General features: G+C 50.7%; 1 protein-coding gene across 1 annotated transcript; it reads left to right on the top strand.

Moving 5' to 3' along the window:
- Positions 1-5386: 5386 nt before the first annotated feature.
- Positions 5387-21471, top strand: CFAP73 (cilia and flagella associated protein 73). Its single transcript, XM_014526287.2, is given in 9 exon segments — positions 5387-5748; positions 5750-5827; positions 10411-10516; positions 12704-12808; positions 13357-13557; positions 14303-14524; positions 16026-16184; positions 16673-16807; positions 17872-21471. Coding segments are annotated over 8 exon segments (1083 nt in total). The 5' UTR covers positions 5387-5635; the 3' UTR covers positions 16772-16807; positions 17872-21471.
- Positions 21472-21567: the final 96 nt, after the last annotated feature.

Here is a 21567-nt window from a genome sequence, read left to right as displayed (position 1 = left end):
GCGGCCCGGGCTCCGCTGGCCGGCCGGCTGCGTGCGCGGTGCCCGGGCGCTGTCGGAGGGCAGCTGGCACCGGGCTAATCGCCCTGGAAGGAAGCTGGAGCTGTTCCCTGCCCCCGGCTCTGCCCGGGGACCCGGCTCATGGGGTGTCAAATCACCCTGTGCTGTCTCTGGCCCCTTCAGTACTGGGGGCCTTGCAGGCACGAGCCGATCCCCGGGGTGGGATCCTCATGCCCATGTCACGAGAGGGAAACCGAGGCACGAAGCAGTGCAGCGACTTAACCCCAGGGTGCCCAGGGGCAGTGTGGGGAGCAGACCCAGATCCCCAGGCTTTAGTCACAAGACTCTTTTCTCTTTGCAAGAAAAGGCCTGGGTTCCTGTCCTCAGGGACAGTGAAATCAAGTGCCTCTGGCTTCAACCAGGTGTAACTGAGAGCAAGATTGGGCCCAAGGTGGAGGAAGGGGCTCCCCCCTCCCCTAGTGTGCAGAGCGGGGTTTCTGCAGCCTTCCTGCTGCCATGCACATCACCTGGGTACCTGATCCTCACCGGAGAATCGCTCCTCTCCCCAGATCTGCCATCTGTTGCACTTGGAGGGGAACAGCTAAGCAGTGACAGGTGGACTCCACAGCCTGGATCCTGCAGCTGTTTGCCTTGGTGTTCCTGGGGGGTATGGATGTTGGAGGGGATGGTGCTATGGTACACCAGGGGATGGAGGGGGGAATCAAGTCCTGTGTCTCCATTCAGGTGTCAGCACTTAGGTTCTTCTTTCCCCATGTATCAGGTTTGCAAGCTGAGAGGAGGGGGACCAGGAAGTCATTCATGAAAGGTGTGCTGGAAAGGGGAGCTGGCTGGCTGGGCAGCTTTGCACCTGCCTAGCAAAGGCCTGCTTCAAAATCCACAGAGATCAATAAAAGGATCTCCAGCGAGTTTTGAGTCAATGAATATATAGACAAGTCAGAGCAATAAATTGGAACCGCAGCTGGATGCCCAACTGTCCCAGTGACCTGTCATCCCAGAGAAGTTTTCAGATGTCTCGTGGGCAGAGCACATTCTGCACAGGGAACCCCCTGCAAAGCCTTGCTGGGACCTCTGGAAAACCTAGAAGAGTTGAATGCACCCTCTCCCCCTTAACAGGTAGATCGCACATGGGCTGCTGCAGGGAGCCCTTGGAGCACAAAACCTTAGAGGCTGACCTGGTGGAGTGTCCCATCAGCAAGGAAAAGTTGGGGGACCTTTAGAGGCTGCAAAGTGTGTACAGGTTTCCCTCGCTTTATGGTATACATGCATTCCTGGGAAATGGCGCATAACTTGAATTCACATAAAGGGAACCCACTTTACAACGTAACAAATAGGGATATGTTCCAAGACCTTGACAGTACTGACCCCCCAGACCCATTTCTACCACTTTTACAAGACAATTTTGGTACTCACCAACAGCAAACAGTACACACAAGCACAGGGCACTATCATAATGGGGGTGGCACCTACAGAAACACGTGTCACAGATGAGCAAGGAACACAGATCTACACAGGAAACTATATTTATCTTGCTCCTGCGGCCTTACAGCTGAGGGCAAGTGAAACTCGGGGGCGTCTGAACCCTAAGCTTCCAGGCGTGGGCCTGCACGTAGGATGCCTTCCAAATGATTTGGAAACATCTGAAGCCCCAGCTGGGGATGAAGGATGTTTGCCGGTAGTAGGGCCACTTATGGTTCTTGAGTGACTCACAGATTTGGAATTGATTTGACTGGTTTGGCTTGGAACACGAAAACTTTTCATATATATATATATATAAAAAAAGCACAGATCCACACAGGAAATTATATTTTGGTGCACATCAGTCCCACAATGCACTGCACAAAACAGCTGACGGTGGGCTTCCACCACACGGATCCCCTAAGAGTGAATTTACTTCATATATAATGAATTTTTGGTATTAAAAGGGTCATTGTATAAGAGCAAATTCACGCATACAGAACCCGCATAAAGCGAGGGAAACCTGAAGTATACTTCCCAGATCCATTCCAAGCTAGGACCTTCAGAGAGCATGTGTGATACCACTAAGCATCTACGTGAATCAGTCTGGGAGCCAGAGAGAACCCACCAGCCTCACCAAAAACTTTTCCTGTCCCATTTGCAGGGCAGTCCTGGGGTGGGGGAAGGCACGGAAATCAGAGCAACTGCCCCAGGCCCTGCACTTTGCAGGGGCCCCACAGACAGTGCCTAACAAGCCCCGCCATGGCCACCACATGCTGCTGGCTCCGTGCTCCAGCCACTTGCCACCCCCCCTTACCCACCTCCTCCACACTCCGGCCACTTGCCAGCCCCCGGCCCCACACGAGCTGATATGCCCTGGGTCCTGCACACCTCTAGGGATGGCTCTGCCATTTTGCATGCATTTGGTTCACCCCATCTCTTCTCTACCACAAGAAGCAGTGGGCATACAACCCTGTAGATCAGCCTCTCTGCTTAAAGGTCCTGCTCAAGAGACTGCCCCTTCAGTGGCTGCAAAAGCCCTATAGGACCCCTGGCAGCCCTTTATCACTTCCTTAACTACACGGCAGCTGTCATAAATTGTACTCAGGGGGAGTTAGCACTGCCTGAAGATTGATTATAGCCACAGTCCTAGCAGGGGATTATATTCTGGAGCGCTTCTGATTTACTCTAAATCCTGACATGCAGCAAATCTTCTGTACAGCTTCAGTGGAACAACTGCTGTGGAGTCCAGGTGGGCAGGGGATGTCATTACATGCCCTTATTCTGGGTTTCCCACTTGAGTCTGCCAGGCTTTCATCCTCCTGCCAGGGAACATGGAAGAGAGCTGAGACCAGGCCTGACCAAGAAGCAAAGGCACCAGGAGTGAACTTGGGTACAATGATGTGCTTTGCTGCAAAACAGTGATAAACTGGTGTTCTGTCTATTATACCTTGAAACAACTCCGAATTCCCTCTTTGAAAGCAGCAGCCGCAGGTAAGGCACACACTGTACTCTCACTAGCTGCGTGATAGAAAACACCTGACTGCTTTTTGTGAGTGAACTAAAACATGCACACCTAGTCTTTACTGACATGTTGACCCTCAGTTTTGGATGGGGTTTCATTGACTGTCGGTGGCCTAGCTTCTAATGATGTTGCAACAGTTGCATCACAGCTTGCTGCCATGGTGTGATATTACAATAATGGAATATCCTCAGTTGGTATAACAATTGGGTTATAAAGGATTAAAGTTATGTATACACAGGTATCTTGGAGGAAGGAAACAGAAAAGCCTCTGAATAGGCCTCAAGAGAAATTGGATATTTTGGTTGGAAGTGACTGGCAGAGTTTGTTTTATGGAGATGAGGGTGGGCTCGCTGCAATTAACATGGTAATTAATTATGACTAAGGGATCAGGATGCTTCTTACTTCATTCCCTCTCTCATGCTTCATATTATTCCTTTCCAAGAGTCAGAGGGCCAGAGTCAGAGCTGAATAGTACGGAATCATTTACCCCTCCTTTCTGGGTTAGATCCATCAAGATGCAACTCTTCCCTTCAGGATTCTGCAGTTGGTGCTGCACTCCTATTCTGCCTACTCTGAAGATAATCAGTGCCACCATGTACTTGAAATCTAATCAGTAGCCAAAAGGAGCTATTTTTGGGCTGGATCTGCCCTCCGTAATTGTTGGGGCTTTATTAAAAATGAGCCAGTTTCTATAAATATTGTCCCCTATTTTAAATGAAAGATGCACAGACAAGGTGAAAGTGAGGGTGGCAGAACAGTCTGGGTCATCGTACTCAAATGACCAGAATTTCAAAAACAGCCACTAGATCCAGATGGACTTTTTGGCATGAAGCTCAATGCCTCAAAGGAGCTGATTGTTTTGGAAGCCCCATGAGCTCCTATAGCAGCAGCAGAAGTCAAGAGGAGCAATTGATGCTTCCCACAAAGAGGCACATGAAAGTTTTGGAGTTGCCTCTTCCAGTACAATCAAATGCCTCCCATAGACAAGGAGAAAGACGCATTTTTTTTAACTGGGTGGTGTCTTTTCAACAGAACTAATCTATTGGATGAGAGCCCGTGGATGGTTGGGGCAGGTAAACATTGCTTAGATATCATAGATTTTTAGGGTCGGAAGGGACCTTAGTAGATCATTGAGTCTGACCCCCTGCCTTAGGTAGGAAAGAGCGCTGAGATCAGATGACCCCAGCTAGGTGCTTGTCTAGTCTCCTCTTAAAGACCTCCAAGGTAGGGGAGAACAACACCTCTCTTGGAAACCCATTCCAGATTTTGGCAACCCTTGCTGTAAATAATTTTTTTCTCCCAATGTCTAATCTAAATCTGCACTCAGTTTATGGCTGTTGTTCCTAGTAACACCAAGGGGCACCCTGGTAAACAAAGTGGTGTCTCCTATTCCTTCCTGCCCCCTCCTGCCCCCCAGATAAATTTATAGATGGCCACAAGATCCCCTCTCAGCCTTTTTTTGCTGAGGCTGAAGAGACTCGGGTCCCTCGATCTCTCCTTGTAGGATCTTACCTGCAGGCCCTTAACCATATGAGTAGCCCACCTCTGGACCCTCTGAAGGTTATCCATATCCCTCTGGTCCTTTGCATGCAACTGTGCTAGGTAAGAAAACAAGGGCTGAAGAATCAGCAGCATGTGACAATGCACATGGAAAGGGTTTCTAAATCAAGCATGGTTCAGGGTGCAGTGAAAGGTCTTTAACCCTTGGCTAGATGTGCTCTGTATATGCAATCCTACACCTGTGTTGAAATGATTAAGGGGTCCCTGTCTGTAGCTAGGCTCCTAGGCACATGCAAATAGCAAAGCCAAGAATGAGTCAGTGTCATTAGGGGTAGAAGGATGCTTAGTGGTAAGAGCCTAACCTGGGTTTTGGAAGAGGTGAGTTCATAGCCCACTTTACTATGACCTGTGTGACCCTTGGCATGGTAGTGAGGCCCCGGGTTTTAAAGGCATGCAAGCACCTAACACTCATTGAAATCAATTAACCCATTTTTAAATAACTTTAAAAATCTGGCCTTGCTTCTCTGTGCCTCAGTTCTCCTCTGTAGAATAGTCCTTATAAGCTTGCCCTACCTCCCTGGTGAGGGGGCACATCCCACTCTAGGGAATTGTTCAGATAATACAATTATGGGGTATGAATGAGGCTGGACAGACAGGTCCTGACCCTGCCAGCAGACTTTGGCTGACACTTGTGGTTTCAGCCCTGGTAGCCAGGTCTTACCAAATCAAGCTAATTGGAAGACCAGGGCCTCGCTGTTTTTGGCATGCGCGTGGCCCACGTTTAGTCCTTACAGCTGCTCCAAATCTTGCAGCATCTACACGAGCTTGCCCACATGGGTTCATGAAGGGCACTGAGGAGGGATGGGGAGTGCTGTATGAGGGGGGGGAGAGAAGCTGCCCCAGAGGCCTCGCAGCTGCGGACCAAGTTTGAACACGGGCGCTACGATCAGCAAACCAGGAGGCGTAAAGGGGAAGTAGCAGCGCGCCCCCAGGGCTGGCAGGAAATGGGGGGGACACGGGGCTTTCCACCGCTGCCCCTCGCTTGCAAATGAGCCGTGCGGTTTGGACGTGGCTGCGCGGGGCTCTGGCGGAGCGCACGGAGACGCGCAAGGGCCCCGGGATCCCGAACGCGTGACCATGGCAACAGAACGTTGTGCTGTCCGTCTCCTTGGCGACGGCCGGGCGGAGGCTGGTGCCGCTCCCGGGGCCGGTCCTGCTTTGCCCTTCCAGGCGCTGGGCACCGGGGGCTGCTCCGGCCGCCGCCAGCATGGCCTCGGAGCTGGACGAATACGTGCGGGCAGCTTTCCGGGACAAGCTGCTGCTGCTGCCGTGAGTAAGATCCTCTCCCAGCAGGAGTCTCTGCAGCCCTCGGGCTGGGCTCTGGGGCTCAGACTGGCCGCAGGAAGCCGCTTGGATTCAACCGGTTGGGTGTCAACTAGTTCAACCCCCACGCCCCCACGTACAGCTGGTGGGAGCGCAAGTGCCATCACCACCATGTGTGTAGCAGGGCAGGGGGGCATGGCCGTGAGATCCTGCCCCAAGCACAAGTTACATCAGAGGTCTCGCTGGCTCAGCTCCAGAGGAAAATGAGGCCTCCTGCTGCCTCACAATAGCAGGGGGTGTATTTATTTGGGTAGCTGAAGGTTGGGTAATTCATGGGGCTTTGCCAGCAAGAGAAAAATTAGCAGATGCTCCCTGGAGTGATTCACAGCAGCACCTGCTTGTTCTAGCTGCGTGCTGATCAGTGCTGTGACTCTGCCAGGCCCAGCTTTACAGGGCCTCGGTAAAGCTGTTCCCTGAAAGGTAATTCTGATTTGTGCAAGATTTCAGGGTGTCATTGCAATTAGAACCAGAAACCAGCCATTTTGAAATGGGAGCTGGTGTGGACTCTGATTGTTTCTGCTCCCTGGCCCCAGGGCTGTTCTCATCCTCATGCCCGAAGGTTCAGGAACTACAGATCTGGAATACCCTGCCTTCCCCCACAGCCACCAGGTGGGTCATCTGGCAGGAAGCCAGGCCAAAATCTCTCCATCCCCTCATCACCACTAGTTCCAGTTTTGCCAAGTTGACAAGCTCTGATAAAACACTGGTTTGCTGGATTTTCCCCAAGCAGCCCTCATTGCTGACCCCCAGACACTGAATTCAGTGATTCTGGGGTTTTATTGGGATGGAGAATACAGAAGAAATGAAAACTGGCGAAGGGCAGAGTGGGGAAGCAAGTTTGCATTCATGTGAAGTGAATTTCTTGCTGTGGAGAAAGTGGTACATATATGACCACACTGAGACAGAGCCTTTATCTGTGCTGTGAAGTCAGCTCTGCCAGGAGGCTCATAAAAAAAAAAAAAAAAAAAAAAAAAAAAAAGGAAGTTGAAAGTGAGATTGAGGAATCTACTGATCCTATTTGTTGTCTGCCCGTGACTCCTAGCTCATACTGAGTAGTGTTTTATACAGTTCCCTAAGTCATACTAATATGTGGCATTTGCCAGGATAGGTTTCAAAGCACTCTGTCAAAATAAAGGGATCCCATTTTTCCCATTTAACAGCTTGAGAAATTGAAGCAAAGGGAGCTGAAGGGGCTTGCCTACCTTCACACACAGTTTAATGGCAGAACTCAGGATGGAATCCTTTTTACCTCAAGCAAACAGCTACCCTGGGATAAACTGTGGACACAAAACACCTACACCAGTCTAATTTACATCAGTATAGTTTTACCCCTGATTTTTCCTCAGGGTAATTCTATACTGGATTCAAGTGACAGCAGTGTAAGATTGTAGATCATGTGTCTACATCCCCCCCCCCACCTCAGCCCTGGTCCTCTTCACATTGGTATGAAAGCTGATTACATCAGTGTCATTGTATTTGATGTTCAAGTCCTTAGGCAGCTTGTTCTGTTTAGCTTATCTGAATTGAAGATCAAACAGTGATTTGAAGATGCTGCCGGAGTATTCTCACAGGGAAGAAAATACCAGGCACTAATCTAGCAGAGAAAGACCTGAAAAGAGCCAATGGCTGGAAGTTAAAGCCAGATGCATTCAAATGAGAACTAAAGTGCATATTTTTGACAGTGAGGATGATTCACCATTGGAACACTGGAAGGAAGCGGTAGATTCTCCATCACTTGATGTCTTCAGATCCATGCTGACTGCCTTTCTGCAAGAGATGATTTAGCCAAATGCAAGTTATGGGGCTTAGGGCAGGGATAACTGGGGGAATGTAATGGCCTGTGATATACAGGAGATGAGACTAAATGATCTTATAGTCCCCTCTGTTGAAGGAGCTGTGCTGTAACCAGCTTCCCCAGACATGGTGAGCTCAGTACTGGCCAATGTAGGTTGAATCAAATCTGAAACACAACATAACCTCTGTTCTGCGTGGGTAGTACCCACACACAATACGTTTCTTTTTCTATGCTTTGGCAGTATTTGCCTAGCTGGTCATATCAATAAAGTCTCACAGCTGAATTGATTTTCTATCAGGACTTTCGAGGCAGCTTGTAGCCACAGAGTTAGATAACAAGAGGTAAAAACTAAATCCTGTGTTGTGTACATACAGAGGCCTATTTACTTTTTAACCTGTTACCCAAGCAATGAGCGGTTTTTTAAAATGTCACTTATTGCTGTTGTACCTGCAAGTACTGAGATCGGGTTGGTAGAATGGCAGAGAGAGAGAGAGAGAGAGCTGTGAAATAGGGGGAAAGGAAAAAGCAGGGCTGACCTGGGATTTCCAAACCCTAGCCAGCCACAAGCAGGACCCCTAGGTGACATACAGCACCTGAGCCTACTCCCACTGAGACTGGAGGCAGAGGGTGAGGATGGAGCCCTTTGGACCTCTCCCAAGCTCTGTTTGCCTAGATTGCAGCCTCATTAGATTGGGCAGACTGCAGTAATATGGCTGTTCCTTTTTTTTTGTTTTTTGCATGCTTATGTGACCTCCAAAACCAAAAGCATGCACTGCTATAGTTCCCTAGCAGGGGTTATAGACGCCTGTTGTTTCCAGATTGGACCTGTAGTGGATCTTAGGGCTGGAAGGGGTCTCCTGGGTCATTGAATCTAGTCCTCTGTACTTGCAGGTAGCCATTTACCCAGAGAATCCTAAAAATCATTTACTCCAACCCCTCACACACCACAGCTGTAAAGCACACTATGGAAACAAAACTAGAAACATCCTATAAGGTACAAAATAATAGTAGGGGAAATCAAGGCACTGCCAATGCCCTGCCACTGCAATGCCCAGGAAAGATCCTAGGAAGCAAACACTGCCCCATACTACAAGAGGTAGGCAAACACCTCCACAGTCCTTGCCATTTGGACCTGGGAGAGAAATTCCTTCCTGTCCCTACATCTGGTGATTGGTTTGACCTGGAATGGAAGAGCAAGACCTTCCAGCCAGGAACTTGAGACATGTCTGAGTATCAAAAGAACTGACATATCCCAGTCCATGATCCCTCCTTTAGCCGTGGCCAGTGTCCAGTGTTTGAAAGGAAAGCAGTCCTCATGCCCCCCAAATCAAATAAAGCATATATGAGGAAAACTATTAATTCCTGGCCCTTACAGGTGACCAGCAGAAGCCTTGAAGCCCGGGATCCCTTGACGTTAACTGCACGGAGATAGTTCCCTGTTGACTCTAATGTGTGGATTGTAAATATTTAAACCCATGTGTTGACTGCTGAGCTTAAATTTGTCCCTAGCCAGTTTGTATCCATTTGTGCACACCCATCAGTGGGTTACACTTTGATCAGGTGAAAAATCATTAAGTTTAAGTTAAGTATCATGCCTTTAAGTGATCATTTCACACCCAAATGCAATGAGTGAGATCAGCTTGTGTGCCCTACAGAAATCATTGCAGGCTCCTGCCAAACTTAAGCAGACAGCAATGAGCGGAGTTATTCTCTGTTCCTATTCTTGGCCACTGTAACTGTTGGAAACTTATTTATTTTAGTGATCCTACTTCTTTCTGAAAAGTTTGACATCTTTTTATATCCGTGACACTTAAAATTATTGTAATTTAAAGGTTTTAGGAAAGAGTTTCCCCCACAATTTTAACTTTTTGTTGTTCCCTTTGTTCATTGTTCAGTGTGTTATATATGAATGGTGTCCATTCATAACATCTGCCAGAGTAGGCTGTAGCCTAAAAAAAACTTATTCCTCTCTGAATGAGATAGTCTGAAGTCAGGAAGAAGGCAAGGTAAGGTGGTACCTTACAGTATACACTAACACAACTAGCTACCTCTTTCCCCATATTAATTGTGCATACTCTTAACATGGAAACATGGAGGCAAGGGAAAAACAATTTAAAAACTGGACAATGGGACTGTAAAACCAGACCAACTGTTGGGTGGGCCAGCCAGCAGTGTAGGTGCTGGTGCAGAAACTACTCCTTGTCCTTTGGGATTGATCAGAAATACAATTGGAAACAAGGGAGTTGTTCTCCAGTCTCTACCCATCTGAATGCTTTCACAAGACACTGTGCAAATGCTGAGGATGCACACGTGTGGTTTTGCTGGGCTCCATGTACGTACTGGATTTTCTCTCTCCATGGGATTGGGCCATGCCTAGATGTTCTGTTGGTCTTGGCTTCCCGTTGGCAGAATAGCCAAGTGGGTTATTCTGAGTGCCAGCCCTAAAGTTGACTAGATTCCAAGCTGACCATGTGTTCCTTAAAATGAAGGCTTTAACTCTAGAGTGTAGGATGGAGGCCATCAAGAAGAAGCATTAGTGGAGCTGCCGTGACATGGCCCAGATCAAGGAAGTCCAAGGAGAATGGGCCTAGTGCCCTTATATCCCAGTGGGCTCCATACCAATTCTGGCATCCTGAGCATGGTTCTATGGGTGGCAGTGGAGATTGCAGTGCAGTAGATGGAGATCCCCCAGGGCTGAAGCTGGCAACATCACTCTCCTGTTCTTCCGTTACAGGAAAATGCCTGAAAGAGAGGATGACTATTTGACTTCTGCGGCTTGCCTTTTGGAGAAGAAGAGGGAAATGGAAGAGGTGGAGCAGGCTCTGCTGGCCCAGAGAGAGGTAAATGCAACAGCAGAGGACTCCTTTTCAGCTGAAAGGTCATCATAACATCAAAGTGGTTGGGTCTCCAGGCCCTCCCTTCCTGGTGGGCCATGGTGCAGGGCCATCAGAACCTCATCTGAGGAATTTGAGATTGGAGTAAATTCTTGAGACTGGTGTGTGCGTTGTGTGGCAGGATGGGGAGGGGATTTGCTGAGAGCTCAAGGGCAGGTGAGAAGTAGCCCAATGTGGTCAATGTGGAGACTTCCTGAAGCTGAGGCATCCAGAGCCACCAGGCTAGGACCAGTGGAGGTTCATTAAAACTAACCTGGGCCGCTTTTAATCTGGACAGTTCCATTCTGTCTACCAAGGATTACCTTTGTGGTTTCCACTTCATGTCTCACTACCTGTCACAAATTGCTCCGGGCTGTTAAGTAGCTGTTGAGCTCCACCCTACAGATGGTTGCATTTCTTCGCTGGCAGAGGAAGTGATTTGCATCTCTGGTTTGTCAAGCCCTTTGCATTCCTTTGGAGTAAAAACCCTCATGATGATCCGCTTAGTCTTGCACTGCATGTTTCACAAACTGTGCCCTGACAGCATTATACAGTGTGCCCCAGAAGTAGAGTGAGCCCACATATGAGCCTAGAGATATCACAAAATGTTTTGGAGGTGGCACTGTAGGTAGAGAATTAAATAGCAAAGAGTAAAACAAATGTTAATTTTGGCGAATTACATAAGTGAGCTATATTTAATGCCAGAAGCTCTCAGAAGCTGCAGGAGAGCGGGGCTGAGAAAGAGATGAGGGGGGAACGCTTTCAGATGATTGTAAGAGGTGGAAGGTGGATTTGTGAGAGGCATCAGCCGCAGAGGAGAAGGCACCTCTGAGATGGGAGGACTACTGGCTCCTGACTGTCAAGATGGAGGTTTCCATAAGCATCTCAGATAATATCCCACAATGTTGTGTCTTATTAAATGCTATGTCCCGACTGCAGGGGGTTTTATTACCCAGCCCCTCACCATCTATCCTGCTGTCATTACTCACTCTGTTGAAGGCAAAATACCTCAGCGTAGCCAAAAATGGCATGGCAGCTTTGTTCTATTTATGTACAGTCCCCTTGCAATAAGTCCAGTTGGAGTTCCTAGGCACTACCATAATTAAGGCAATGGTGATGAGAATGAGTGTGCCTGGAGCTTGAACTGAGCCATTTTTTCCAGAAAAGTTGTTCTTTTCCAAAACAGTGCTGTTTTGGGAAAGATCAAAACTATTCACAAAATCCAGTTGAATTCAACACATTTCGGAGAAAATGGAGATAAGCATTCAGAAAAGTGAAGATGTCCAAAGTCAAACATCTACATGGGCTTTGTTTCAAAATGGCATTTCATGTAGGAACTCAGAAAGATGTAATTAAAAATGAGAACAGCCCAAAATGAAACATATTATACCAAGTGGAATGATTCAAAAAGAAATTGCTTGGGGTTTCGTTTTGCTGAGGGGAAACGGAAAGAAACGGGATGTGGACCAAGCTAAAATGGAATGTTTTTATCTGATTTCTACTTTTTTGGGCACTGATCTTCCCCCCTTCCCCCCAAACCAACTGTTCTCAGTGATCTGCCTGTAGTCCCCGGTGCAACGGCCAGATCATAAATTCACCTGTGACCTCTAAGAGTGACTGAGGATGACTAGGACTGAATGGGCTGGCAGAGGTACACACAGCACTGTAACCATAGACATGGAGTTAGAGGGGAATTAGACAAAGGGGACTGGACCTACTAAACTGTATGGGATTGACACAGAGGAGCTATTTAAGTGCTCAGTTCCCTAGGTTGGACTGGCTCATCCTGCCTGGGTGACAGCAGGGTTGAAACTGGGTATTATCAATGCTTAAAGCATGATCTTTTGCTGCTTACACTAAAAAGAGAGCTTCCTCCATCACAAGCAGTAGTAGGTTTGTACCTCCTAAGTAGACCCTTCACTAAAGGGGGACAGAGGCCTACACTCTGGCAGTGTGTGTTACCTTTGCTCTGCAGTGTGCTGAATGGCTCCTTCAGCACTAAAATGGGCCTGCTGCTGCTTCCACATTGCATTGGAGGCAGCCTTGAACTGCTGTGTTTCCATGTACAGAGCCTCCTCTCAGGCCTTTAGTTGCTGCAAATCAGGGAGCCCAGCACAGGCTTCTCCCTCCCTGATGGCATTGCTCTGCCCCAAGGAGTTCCAGGTGAAGATGGAGAGCTTGCAGCAGCGGCGAAAGGAGCTGGAGCATAAGGAGGAGCAACTCAAGGAGGCTTTCTTCAAATTTGACAAGTTCCTGAAGGTGAGCATGCTGTGGGGGAGGAGAAGGGGGCACGGAGCAGGCTGTGGGGTAGCAGAATGGGGCGGTGGGGAGGTGCAGTTTTCCTTTACTGAAGACAGGTTTGGCTGGTAAGGAATCATCTGGCCAAAGGAAACTTCAGTTGAGGAGCTGATCAAATCCCATCCCATTGGGACCCAGCCTCTCAGACACTGTGTATGACCTCTTCCTTCAGGTGTGGTATGTACAGCAAAGACCCACTTTGAACCCTGCTCTGAGCTGCAGGCTGGTTTCACACTCCTGGCATTTGTAGGCTGGAGGGTCTGGTTTTGCTTTGACTGTGTAGCAGACGTGCAGATTGAGCTGGGTAGGTCTGGGACTGACAAGCATCAGCTGGATCTAAGGGAGAAGCTCCCCAGCTAGGTACTAGTCACGGGCTGTTATCCTCATCAGAGCTGGCCCCCCACTAGCCCACAGCCTTCTTGTGTGGTGGCAGTAAACATGAGCCAGCTGTGTGTGGTGGGGCCCTGGCCCTTGGGCATGACCCTTCTCCTCTCTGGGACGGGTGGCAGGAGAACGATGCCAAGCGGCACAGGGCACTGCGCAAGGCGAGCGGGGAGCGGCTGCAGGCAGCACGGAGCAACACGGAGGCCATACATCTGCGCCAGGAGATTGCCCGGCTGCTCACGGAGAGGGACAGGCTGCAGCGGCGTCTGGAAGCTAATGACATCTTCCGGAGCTACCTGCAGACGGTGATAGAGAAAACAGAGCAGGTGCGCTGGACCCTTCTCTGCAGGGAGCAGTGAGGCCCACTGCAAGGCCCCTGATCCACAAGCCTGGAAGAGCCCCAGGTCTCTGCCCCCTGCTCTGCACCACCCCCAGCTGAGCCTTTCCCAGCCTCTCACCTCTCCCTCATGTGTGGCCCACTGGGGGGGCCTTTGAATCTGGGCCCTGGGTTGGTTCCCCAAGGTCCCCATGCTGGGAAGGCCTGACCCTTTTGCCCCAGCCTGGTCAGTATTGTGGCCTCTGGCCAGGGATTCCTCTCAACTATTGTCAGACTATTGGCCTGCTGGTCCAGGGGCAGGAGCCCTGACTCAGCCCTGGAAGAGTAAGGCAGGAGGCAGCAGGCTCTGCCCCTGTTCCCTTGGTGTGGCTGGGGTGTGGTGCCTCCCTGTGACTTGCATGTGCTGCTTACCAGTGGCACAGGACCTGGCATGAAGCACAGGAGGAGGGGCTGGGTGGTGAGGCAGCGGGGCAAGCAGGATCCAGTTCCCTTGCAAGGAAGAGAAGGGTCAGGAGGTGTGGGAAGCCCCCATCCCTCCCCCACTGCTGGAGATCTTACTGTGGGTGACAGTGGGATAAGTGCACAGATTAAAATCCCATACCCTGTGCTTTTAAGACACCTGTGAATGTGACAGGTCCCAGGCTGCAGGGCTGTAACCCTCTGCCTCCTGTTACCTCCTATCTCTGTCCCCCACTCCTGCACCATCCCTATCCTCCCTGCCCTGCCTGGTTCAGTTCCAGGAGATCAAGGAAATGATTGACCGGGTTAGGACACTGGTGGCCACACAGGCAGTGCTGGTGCAGCGGGAACTGGGGAGTCGAGAGCAAGTGGAGGAGGAACATGCCCAGCTCCAGCAGTACCTGGAGGAGAGCAACAACAAGGTCCTGCAGTGCAACAACCGGCTGGCTGAACTACAGACCCAGCTGGAGCAGGCCCGGGTCCGGGTGCACCAGTGGGTAGGTGGGGAAGCCGCGACCATTGGGTCCCATGGTGGTATCCCCGGGACCATGGTCAGTGGGCTGGGAAATTGCGTGTACTCCACTGTGGGGCCTTTGAACATGGGCTGTGGGTTGGTTTCCTAGGAGTCCCTGTATTAGGGAGGCCTGACCTATTTGTCCCAGGTTGCTCAGTATCATTGCCCCTGTCCAGGGATTCCTCTTAGCTGTCAGCCCCAATATCCCCTCTTTGGTGGCACTGCCTACTCCAGCCCACCCAAGAAGAGACAAGGGTCCTTAAGTGATGGTGCCCCAGGGAGGGGACATATCAGTGCCTCTCTGCCTTTGCTGCCTCCCTCCCCAGCCAGGTGCTTACTGTCGGCCACAGGGCAGGGGGTCTGTCCCCACCAGCTACTGCCCTCCCTCATGTTCCTTAAACAGGCAGTGTGTGGGTCTCTACGGAGGCATGTGGGAAGCTGGGCCTGGCGCCAGCCTCACCCATGTGGGCAGCAGTGCCATGTGCACAGCTGGCAGGCTGGAGCATAGCAGTGGGGGTGGCCTGTACAGCTGGTGTGGTAGCCTCTGGTAGGAGGGTGCTGGGGGGTGGGGGGGTAGCATGAGCAAGGCAAGCGGGACAGTGAGGTCAATTCCATCTGCGGCTGGGCTGCTTCTTGTTGGTGCTGTTGTAAGCCCATGTGTTACCCCGCAAAAAGCTTCAGAGGGTGCCACAGAAACTCCCAGAGCTACCAAAAATCCCTCCCTCCTGGGAGCTTAAAGGACAAGGACACGGCTTAGGTCATCTTTTAGGAAGTCCCCCTCTGCAGCCCATGGGATGGGAAGGCAGCTGAGAAGCAAGACGGTCTGCTGAGCCCTATTCGATTATCATGGTGGGGTTGGGGGTCTCTATCGCCTGCCAGGAACAGAGCAGAAAGAGCTTTGTGGGGATGGGAATGAGGCTGAGCACTGGGGACCCTCCAGGATTTGAACTCGGGGCTGGTGGGAGGGAAAAGTAACAACTAGCCCAGGACACCAGGGGCTGCCCTGGATCCCAGATGGCACCAGGGCTTAGATGGAATGGCCATACTGTGTGGCTTCCACCTGGTACTGGAACAGCCACCGGGGCTAGGGGGCAGGTCTTCAGCAGGGTGATGGTGCTCACTGGGCTATAGCTAGCAGTGTGGCAGGAGCCTGGGTTCCCAAGTTCTGCTCTCAGCTCTACCACTGGCATGCAGCAGCTCCCAAGCTGGCAGCTCTACCTCCTCATGCATTGCTTTTGTCATGTGTGAAATGGGTCAATGCCTCTGGCTGTCAGGGTTAGAGGGATGCTTAGTTAATGAGCAGGGACTTGACCAAGCAGCCCACAGGTGGAAGGGGCAGACACGTTGCATCCAGGGTGCTGGAGCAGGGATCAGAGACTCAGGCTGCGTGCCAGGACAAGAGGCTTGCAGGGTGCAAGCTGGGAGGGAGAGTGCATGGCCTGAGGCCAAGGAATAGGTAACTCTCTGAGCCTGCCTTACTGCAGGAGTCCAAGTGGACTGAGATCCAGACCACAGCTGCCAAGAAGACCCTTGAGCTGGGACAGATCAAGATGGCTGCGCTCAACCTCTTCCAGATGGCGACGAAGCAGATGAAGCTGCAGGTGGACATACCCCTGGAGGACACAGAAGCTCAGCTTGACAAGGTCAGAGCCGCTGTCGGCCTTTTCCTACAGCCCCCCAGGCCCGAGTTCAAATGCTGAGAGGTTCCCCAGTGCACAGCAGTCTCTGTTACTATGCAGAGATGCTCGCTCTGCAGGCTGGACTGTGGCCTGTGGCCTGCCACCAGAGCTTCCACACCATCCCAGATGAAGCGAGGAGGGGCTGAGGCTGCCACACCAAACTCCTTACCCCACTTCTTGCTGGGAGAGGCTAGGACTGGACTAGCCAGGGCTTCCCAGCACTCTTGCTCCACTTGCTGGGGGCTTCCTCCCCATACTTGGCCTGAGATCATACCCTGAGGTGGGAGTAGCCGGGGCTCCCCTACACTCACGCCTTCCCTGGTGAGGACACATCATTCCCTACAGTAATGAGGGGCATGACGTAACATGGAAGATGGCTCCTGAGAAGCAACCCACTGGGGTCTGTCCAGGCAGGGCTCCTTCCTGCGGTGACCTTGCCCTGTTTCCATCAGGTCCTACTCTGCATGACTGACCTGTCTAACATCCTTGCTGACCTCCGCAAGGGGGGGCCCCTGCCTATCCCTCAGACTTTGCCCCCTGCTACGAGCTAAGCCACACAGCAGTCTTCCAGAACGGCCATCTCTGTGGTGAGTTTGGTGTTGGGTCTATCCCAGGCCAACCCTGATTTCCACTGCTCCCCCTGCTGCATCCCTGCTTGCTGTAGTGAACACACCTTGCCGTGTCATGCTATGAAAGCAGCCCTGCTATGCTGCCTGGTTAAGGCTCAGGATGCTGCTGGCTTTGCAGTCTCCAAATCACCCCAGATCCTGCCCCAGAGGCATTTAGCTTTCCTCAGCTGGGTTAAGGACTGCACCTGCTAATGAAAGGGCAGGAGCTTCCCCCAATATCCTGCTGCAGACAAAGCCTGCATTATAAGAACAACTGTAGTCAACCACAACACTGAGCCAGTGGGACAACCACTAGTTTAGCCACCATCGTGGGACCAACCTGGAGCCTTCCAGGGCATAACACACCTACCAGGTGCATCTACCTGTCCTATTAATGCTATAAAGGCTTACTGCAAGAGTAAAATATTGTGCAGTAAGCCTTCCCTGGGAGCACATCTACACATGCTCCCTGCTGGGAGGAAATCTGCTCCCAATAGGACCAGCCCAGCACAGGGCTGCTCCTACCCTGCTCTGGCCCCCTGCAGCAGCCAGGGGGAGCTTCCGGTTCCCCTGGGGTGCTAGCCTGGGCGTTGGTAGGGAGCACCGGGTCACTGTCCTGATATGAACAGAGGACTAGGAGAGCTCTGCATGAGGACAAGCCCCATGCCCAGAGAAGCTTCGCTACATGGCTGGGGGCTGGCAAGGAGCTGTCTGGGCTTCTGGGACAGCTCCCAGGGCAGTGTGGGGATATCCCCAACCAGCCTGGAGCTGGCTGGGAACTGCCCCAAAAGCAGGACAGCTCCCAGCCTGTACCCTGCTCCCCTCCGCCCACACATGGGTAAATCACCAGCCAGCCTGAGGCCAGCTGCCTGGGAAAGCAGAGCTCCGCAACCCCGGTGTTGTTCAGTTCCCGCAGGGATCCAAGAGCCGAGCAGTGCCAGAACAAGCAGAGTTCCTTGTCCCTTGTGGTCCCCTAGTGTTGAGACTGACCGAGAGCAAATTTGTAACTGTGCAGTTAGTTAGTTTACTGCCTGTATTTACAGGTACTAACTGTACAGTAGACTAATTCACTGCACAGCAAATGGTGCACATGTAGATGGTGACGCTTTACTGCGTAGTAACTAGTCTACTGCGTCAAATCCTGGGGATCAAATGGGAGGACTGCCGGACCAGCGCGAGCATCCTCCATTAAGCTGCATCTACCAGTATCGAAGCCTTACTCTTAAGAAATCAACTCCAATGGATGGGCCACTGTGGCCAGATGTCTGAGAACCACCTCCCTTGCCAGATTCTCTTTTCCCAGCTCTCTGTTGGCCAACGCTTAAAGGGCGGCTAAAGGAAATGGTACAAAGACACACTCAAGGTCACCCTCAAGCACAGAGGCATCGACACCAATGGTTGGGAGGAGCAAGCTGCTGACCGTTCAGTGTGGTGCCACCTGGTCCACCAAGGCACGCACCACTTTGAGACCTAAAGACTTGATTCTGAGGTGGAATGGCGGCAGCAGAAGGAGGAGACCAACTCAGGGCTGTGGATCCCATTCCCCTGTGCAACAACATGCCTCTATGGCCAAAGAATGTGTGTATCCAGAATTGGGCTCCTTAGTAACCTGAGGACGTCATCCTCAACTCTGAGGGACTGCTGCTGCTGCCAAGTTTACTGAGCAGTAAAGCGTCTCATGTAGACACAACCACCTTGAGCTAAAGGGCCCAGATTCCATAGCCGGGGTTGTAACACTCCTGTCCCCCATACAGCACGAGACCTAGAACACACACTGCCCAGTGTGTTAACCCTGTTATACCACAGGTGATTATTGTCTGTGGACTATCATCTGTGGTCATGCACTGGCTCCACAGCCAGAATCCCATCAATGGTCAGGCACATATGCTGCAGTCACAGGGATTCTTTCTGCTTTTAACAGAGGGGGTCCAGTTCAGTGACAAAGCACTTGACTGCAAGTCAAGGCCCACATCTGAAATGTGGTTGACCCCTTTCACTATTGTTGTGGTGGGGCATGACCCATGAAAACCCTTGGAATAAACCGTTGTTTCTGCAGCATTTGAAGGCCCTAACCAGGCCTGCCTGCTCAGTGGGGCAGGAAGCAGAGAGCCCTTCAAAGCTTCTTCCGGGCAGCATCATCAATTTGCCATCTCTGTTGCAGGTTCCCCGGCAGCCCTGTGGCTGGGTCAAAGCCTCATGTGATGGCAAGAGGTTCCAGATCCCTGGAATTGCCACTCCCTCCCCCTGGACCAAACCTTGGCAGGGACCATAAACTCCCTAGCACCATGATGCCCCTTTGGCTAGACTAGAAGCCCAAACTGATAGCCTCTCTCCATGCTGGACTGCCAGGGCCAGGACCCCAGCTATCTGCAAGATGCTCAGGTGAATCCTGACACACTCAGGCCAGGGCTCACTGTACACCTCAGACCCTGTCCTCCAGTACCTCTGCCTACTGCTGTCCTGTTAACCTCTTGCAATTTGGAGTCTTCCAAGCTTCAGTACATCTGATGTACAAAGCAGCTGTAGCCATGAAGGAAAGATGAATTAGAGCCACAACAGTCTCACTTTATAGGAATGATCCCTCTTCTGCATTGATACCGCATCCTCAGGTTAACAAGACTGTATCAGAAAGCAAAGCCAATTTTTGCTGGTGCTGAGCTGGGAGCAGAGGAAGAAGCACTGGTTCATTGAGGTAGGGGGAAAATGTCTGTTACGCCTGGGTTCAAATTCAACAGGGAAAGGTTTAAAGACTATACAAAAAAAGAAAGGCTCTGATCAGCTGCAGACCTGTCTGACTGTACTGAGAGAAAGGAGATGTCAGGCCCCAGGGAGCAACCTTAAGCAGGTGAAGTTCCTTCAGTGTATGGAGGTGACTCAGAAAGCCAGAAGGCCACCTTTCTCCTGCAAGCTTGATTTGTAGGTGAGGCTGGATTTTTCTTAAAAGATCTCAAACTATCATTTAAGATGGGAATCTCAGTTTGCGCTGGCTGTAGATTTCTCCTTTATTTGGGATAGCTGCTCATCTGGACAGCTCCCCATGGACTGTGCATAGCATAGAGCAGCTTTCTAGGTTTCTCAACCTATGGGTCACAACACAAAAGTGGGTCACAAGAATATATGAAAGGGATGTGAATAAACTTTAAAAATAGATTCTCCTTTAAAGGAGAAAAACATGGGAGATCATGGTTTTTCCCTTGCAGGTTGGCAAACTCCCAGCCTGCAAGGGGCTGCTTTGGGCCTCCCCTCTATGCCCCGCTCTCCCACACACTGTGGGGCTTGGGGTGGGGGCAGCAGGTCAGGAGTAAGGGTCACTGGGTCAGGACTAGCCCTTGATGTTTACAAGTGGGCCCTGTTACAAAAAAGGTTGAGAACCACTGGTATAGAAGATATATCTTTAGAACAGAGGAAGAAGCACCTGTTACTGTCTACTGCTTCTCTGCAGAGTGTCCACACTGGATTCCTAGCTCTTTCACTCACTGCATGCCTGGGGCTTTTCATTAAAAGGTGGCCTTTTTACAAGGCATGTTTTCAGTCACATGCTGATCTTAATTTAGCTCTCTTTAATGGAAACTTCAACACTTGGATAGAATTATAGTGGGGAGGGGGTGGTGTGTGAGAGCCAAGGGGAAGGCTGGATTACAGTTAAACTTATGGGTATTGAGAAGGGTCACTGAAACTTTAAGGGTAGGGAATGCCCTTACATTTAACAAGGAAGCCAAACAGGAGGCTTTGCTTCCATGCAGAATGCAAAGTGAAACTTTTGTGGATCCTTTCGTGCCAGTCTGGGTTTTCCAAGAAACTAAGAGATTTGTGCTATTTCTCAACTGCTGCTTTTTTTATTCCCAACCCGACCGAACCAGAAAGGGAGGGAATTATGAGAGAAATTCCCTTCCTCCATTTGACTTTGGAACTAAAAAACCTCTGACTGGAATACAGCCAGAGCTTCTGAAGTGATTTCCAATTAAATGACAAGTTTCCAGTCACCCCATGGAAAGAAATATAACTTCTCTCCCTCCTGTTACCTTTGCTCCCCCCCAAAAATTGGGGCTTTTAAGGTCAGCAAGTGAGCATGGCACCAGAACTGCAGAAGGGCAATAGAGAGCTTGGTTTGAAGTTTAACAAGGCTCCAGATAGGGCTTAGTGCTTCCTATGGCGGGGAAGGCTGATACGTTGTCCATTAACTCAATTAGCTCAATATGAGATGAAGCTGAGGGTATCTCGGCAAGGTCTGATTTTGGTAACAGGAATGTCGGGGCCTGGGCCCTGTCCATTTCCAAATCTCTGAAGCATAGCTGGGCCCTAGCTTACACAACTAGGAAGCAGGGCACTGTGCTGCAAGTAAGCACTCTCAGAGCTAGGGCCAGTAAAAAAAAAAAGGGAGGGTTAGAGTTATTCCTTACATGCATTCAGCAAGGTACTGCCTTGCCTTCCCCACTCAAACACGGGATGCAAACACACTGCTGCCTCTGGCAGCACCAGGTGGTACCAGAGCTGCCTACCTGCTGGCAGTTGTCATATGCCATTCCCAAGTGCCTTTTTACAGTCACCCCTGAGATGCCGCCACAATGAAATAAGAGATGCTGCAGGTTGGCAACCAAGGTTGCCTGGGCCTGCTGTGTCCAGCTCTCCCTTGGCTGGAGGCTTTCAGGGGGCACTAAACAGATTAAAGGGCAGCTGTTCTTTTCTCCAGGCCAGAATACTGCCCAAGTCACTGCACCCATAGTCACTGTCTGCTCTGA

This window comes from Alligator sinensis, unplaced genomic scaffold, assembly GCF_000455745.1.
Source record: "Alligator sinensis unplaced genomic scaffold, ASM45574v1 scaffold216_1, whole genome shotgun sequence".
Taxonomy (NCBI): domain Eukaryota; kingdom Metazoa; phylum Chordata; order Crocodylia; family Alligatoridae; genus Alligator; species Alligator sinensis.
Note: the sequence above shows the minus strand (reverse complement) of the source record. Positions and strands in the feature narration are given on the sequence as shown.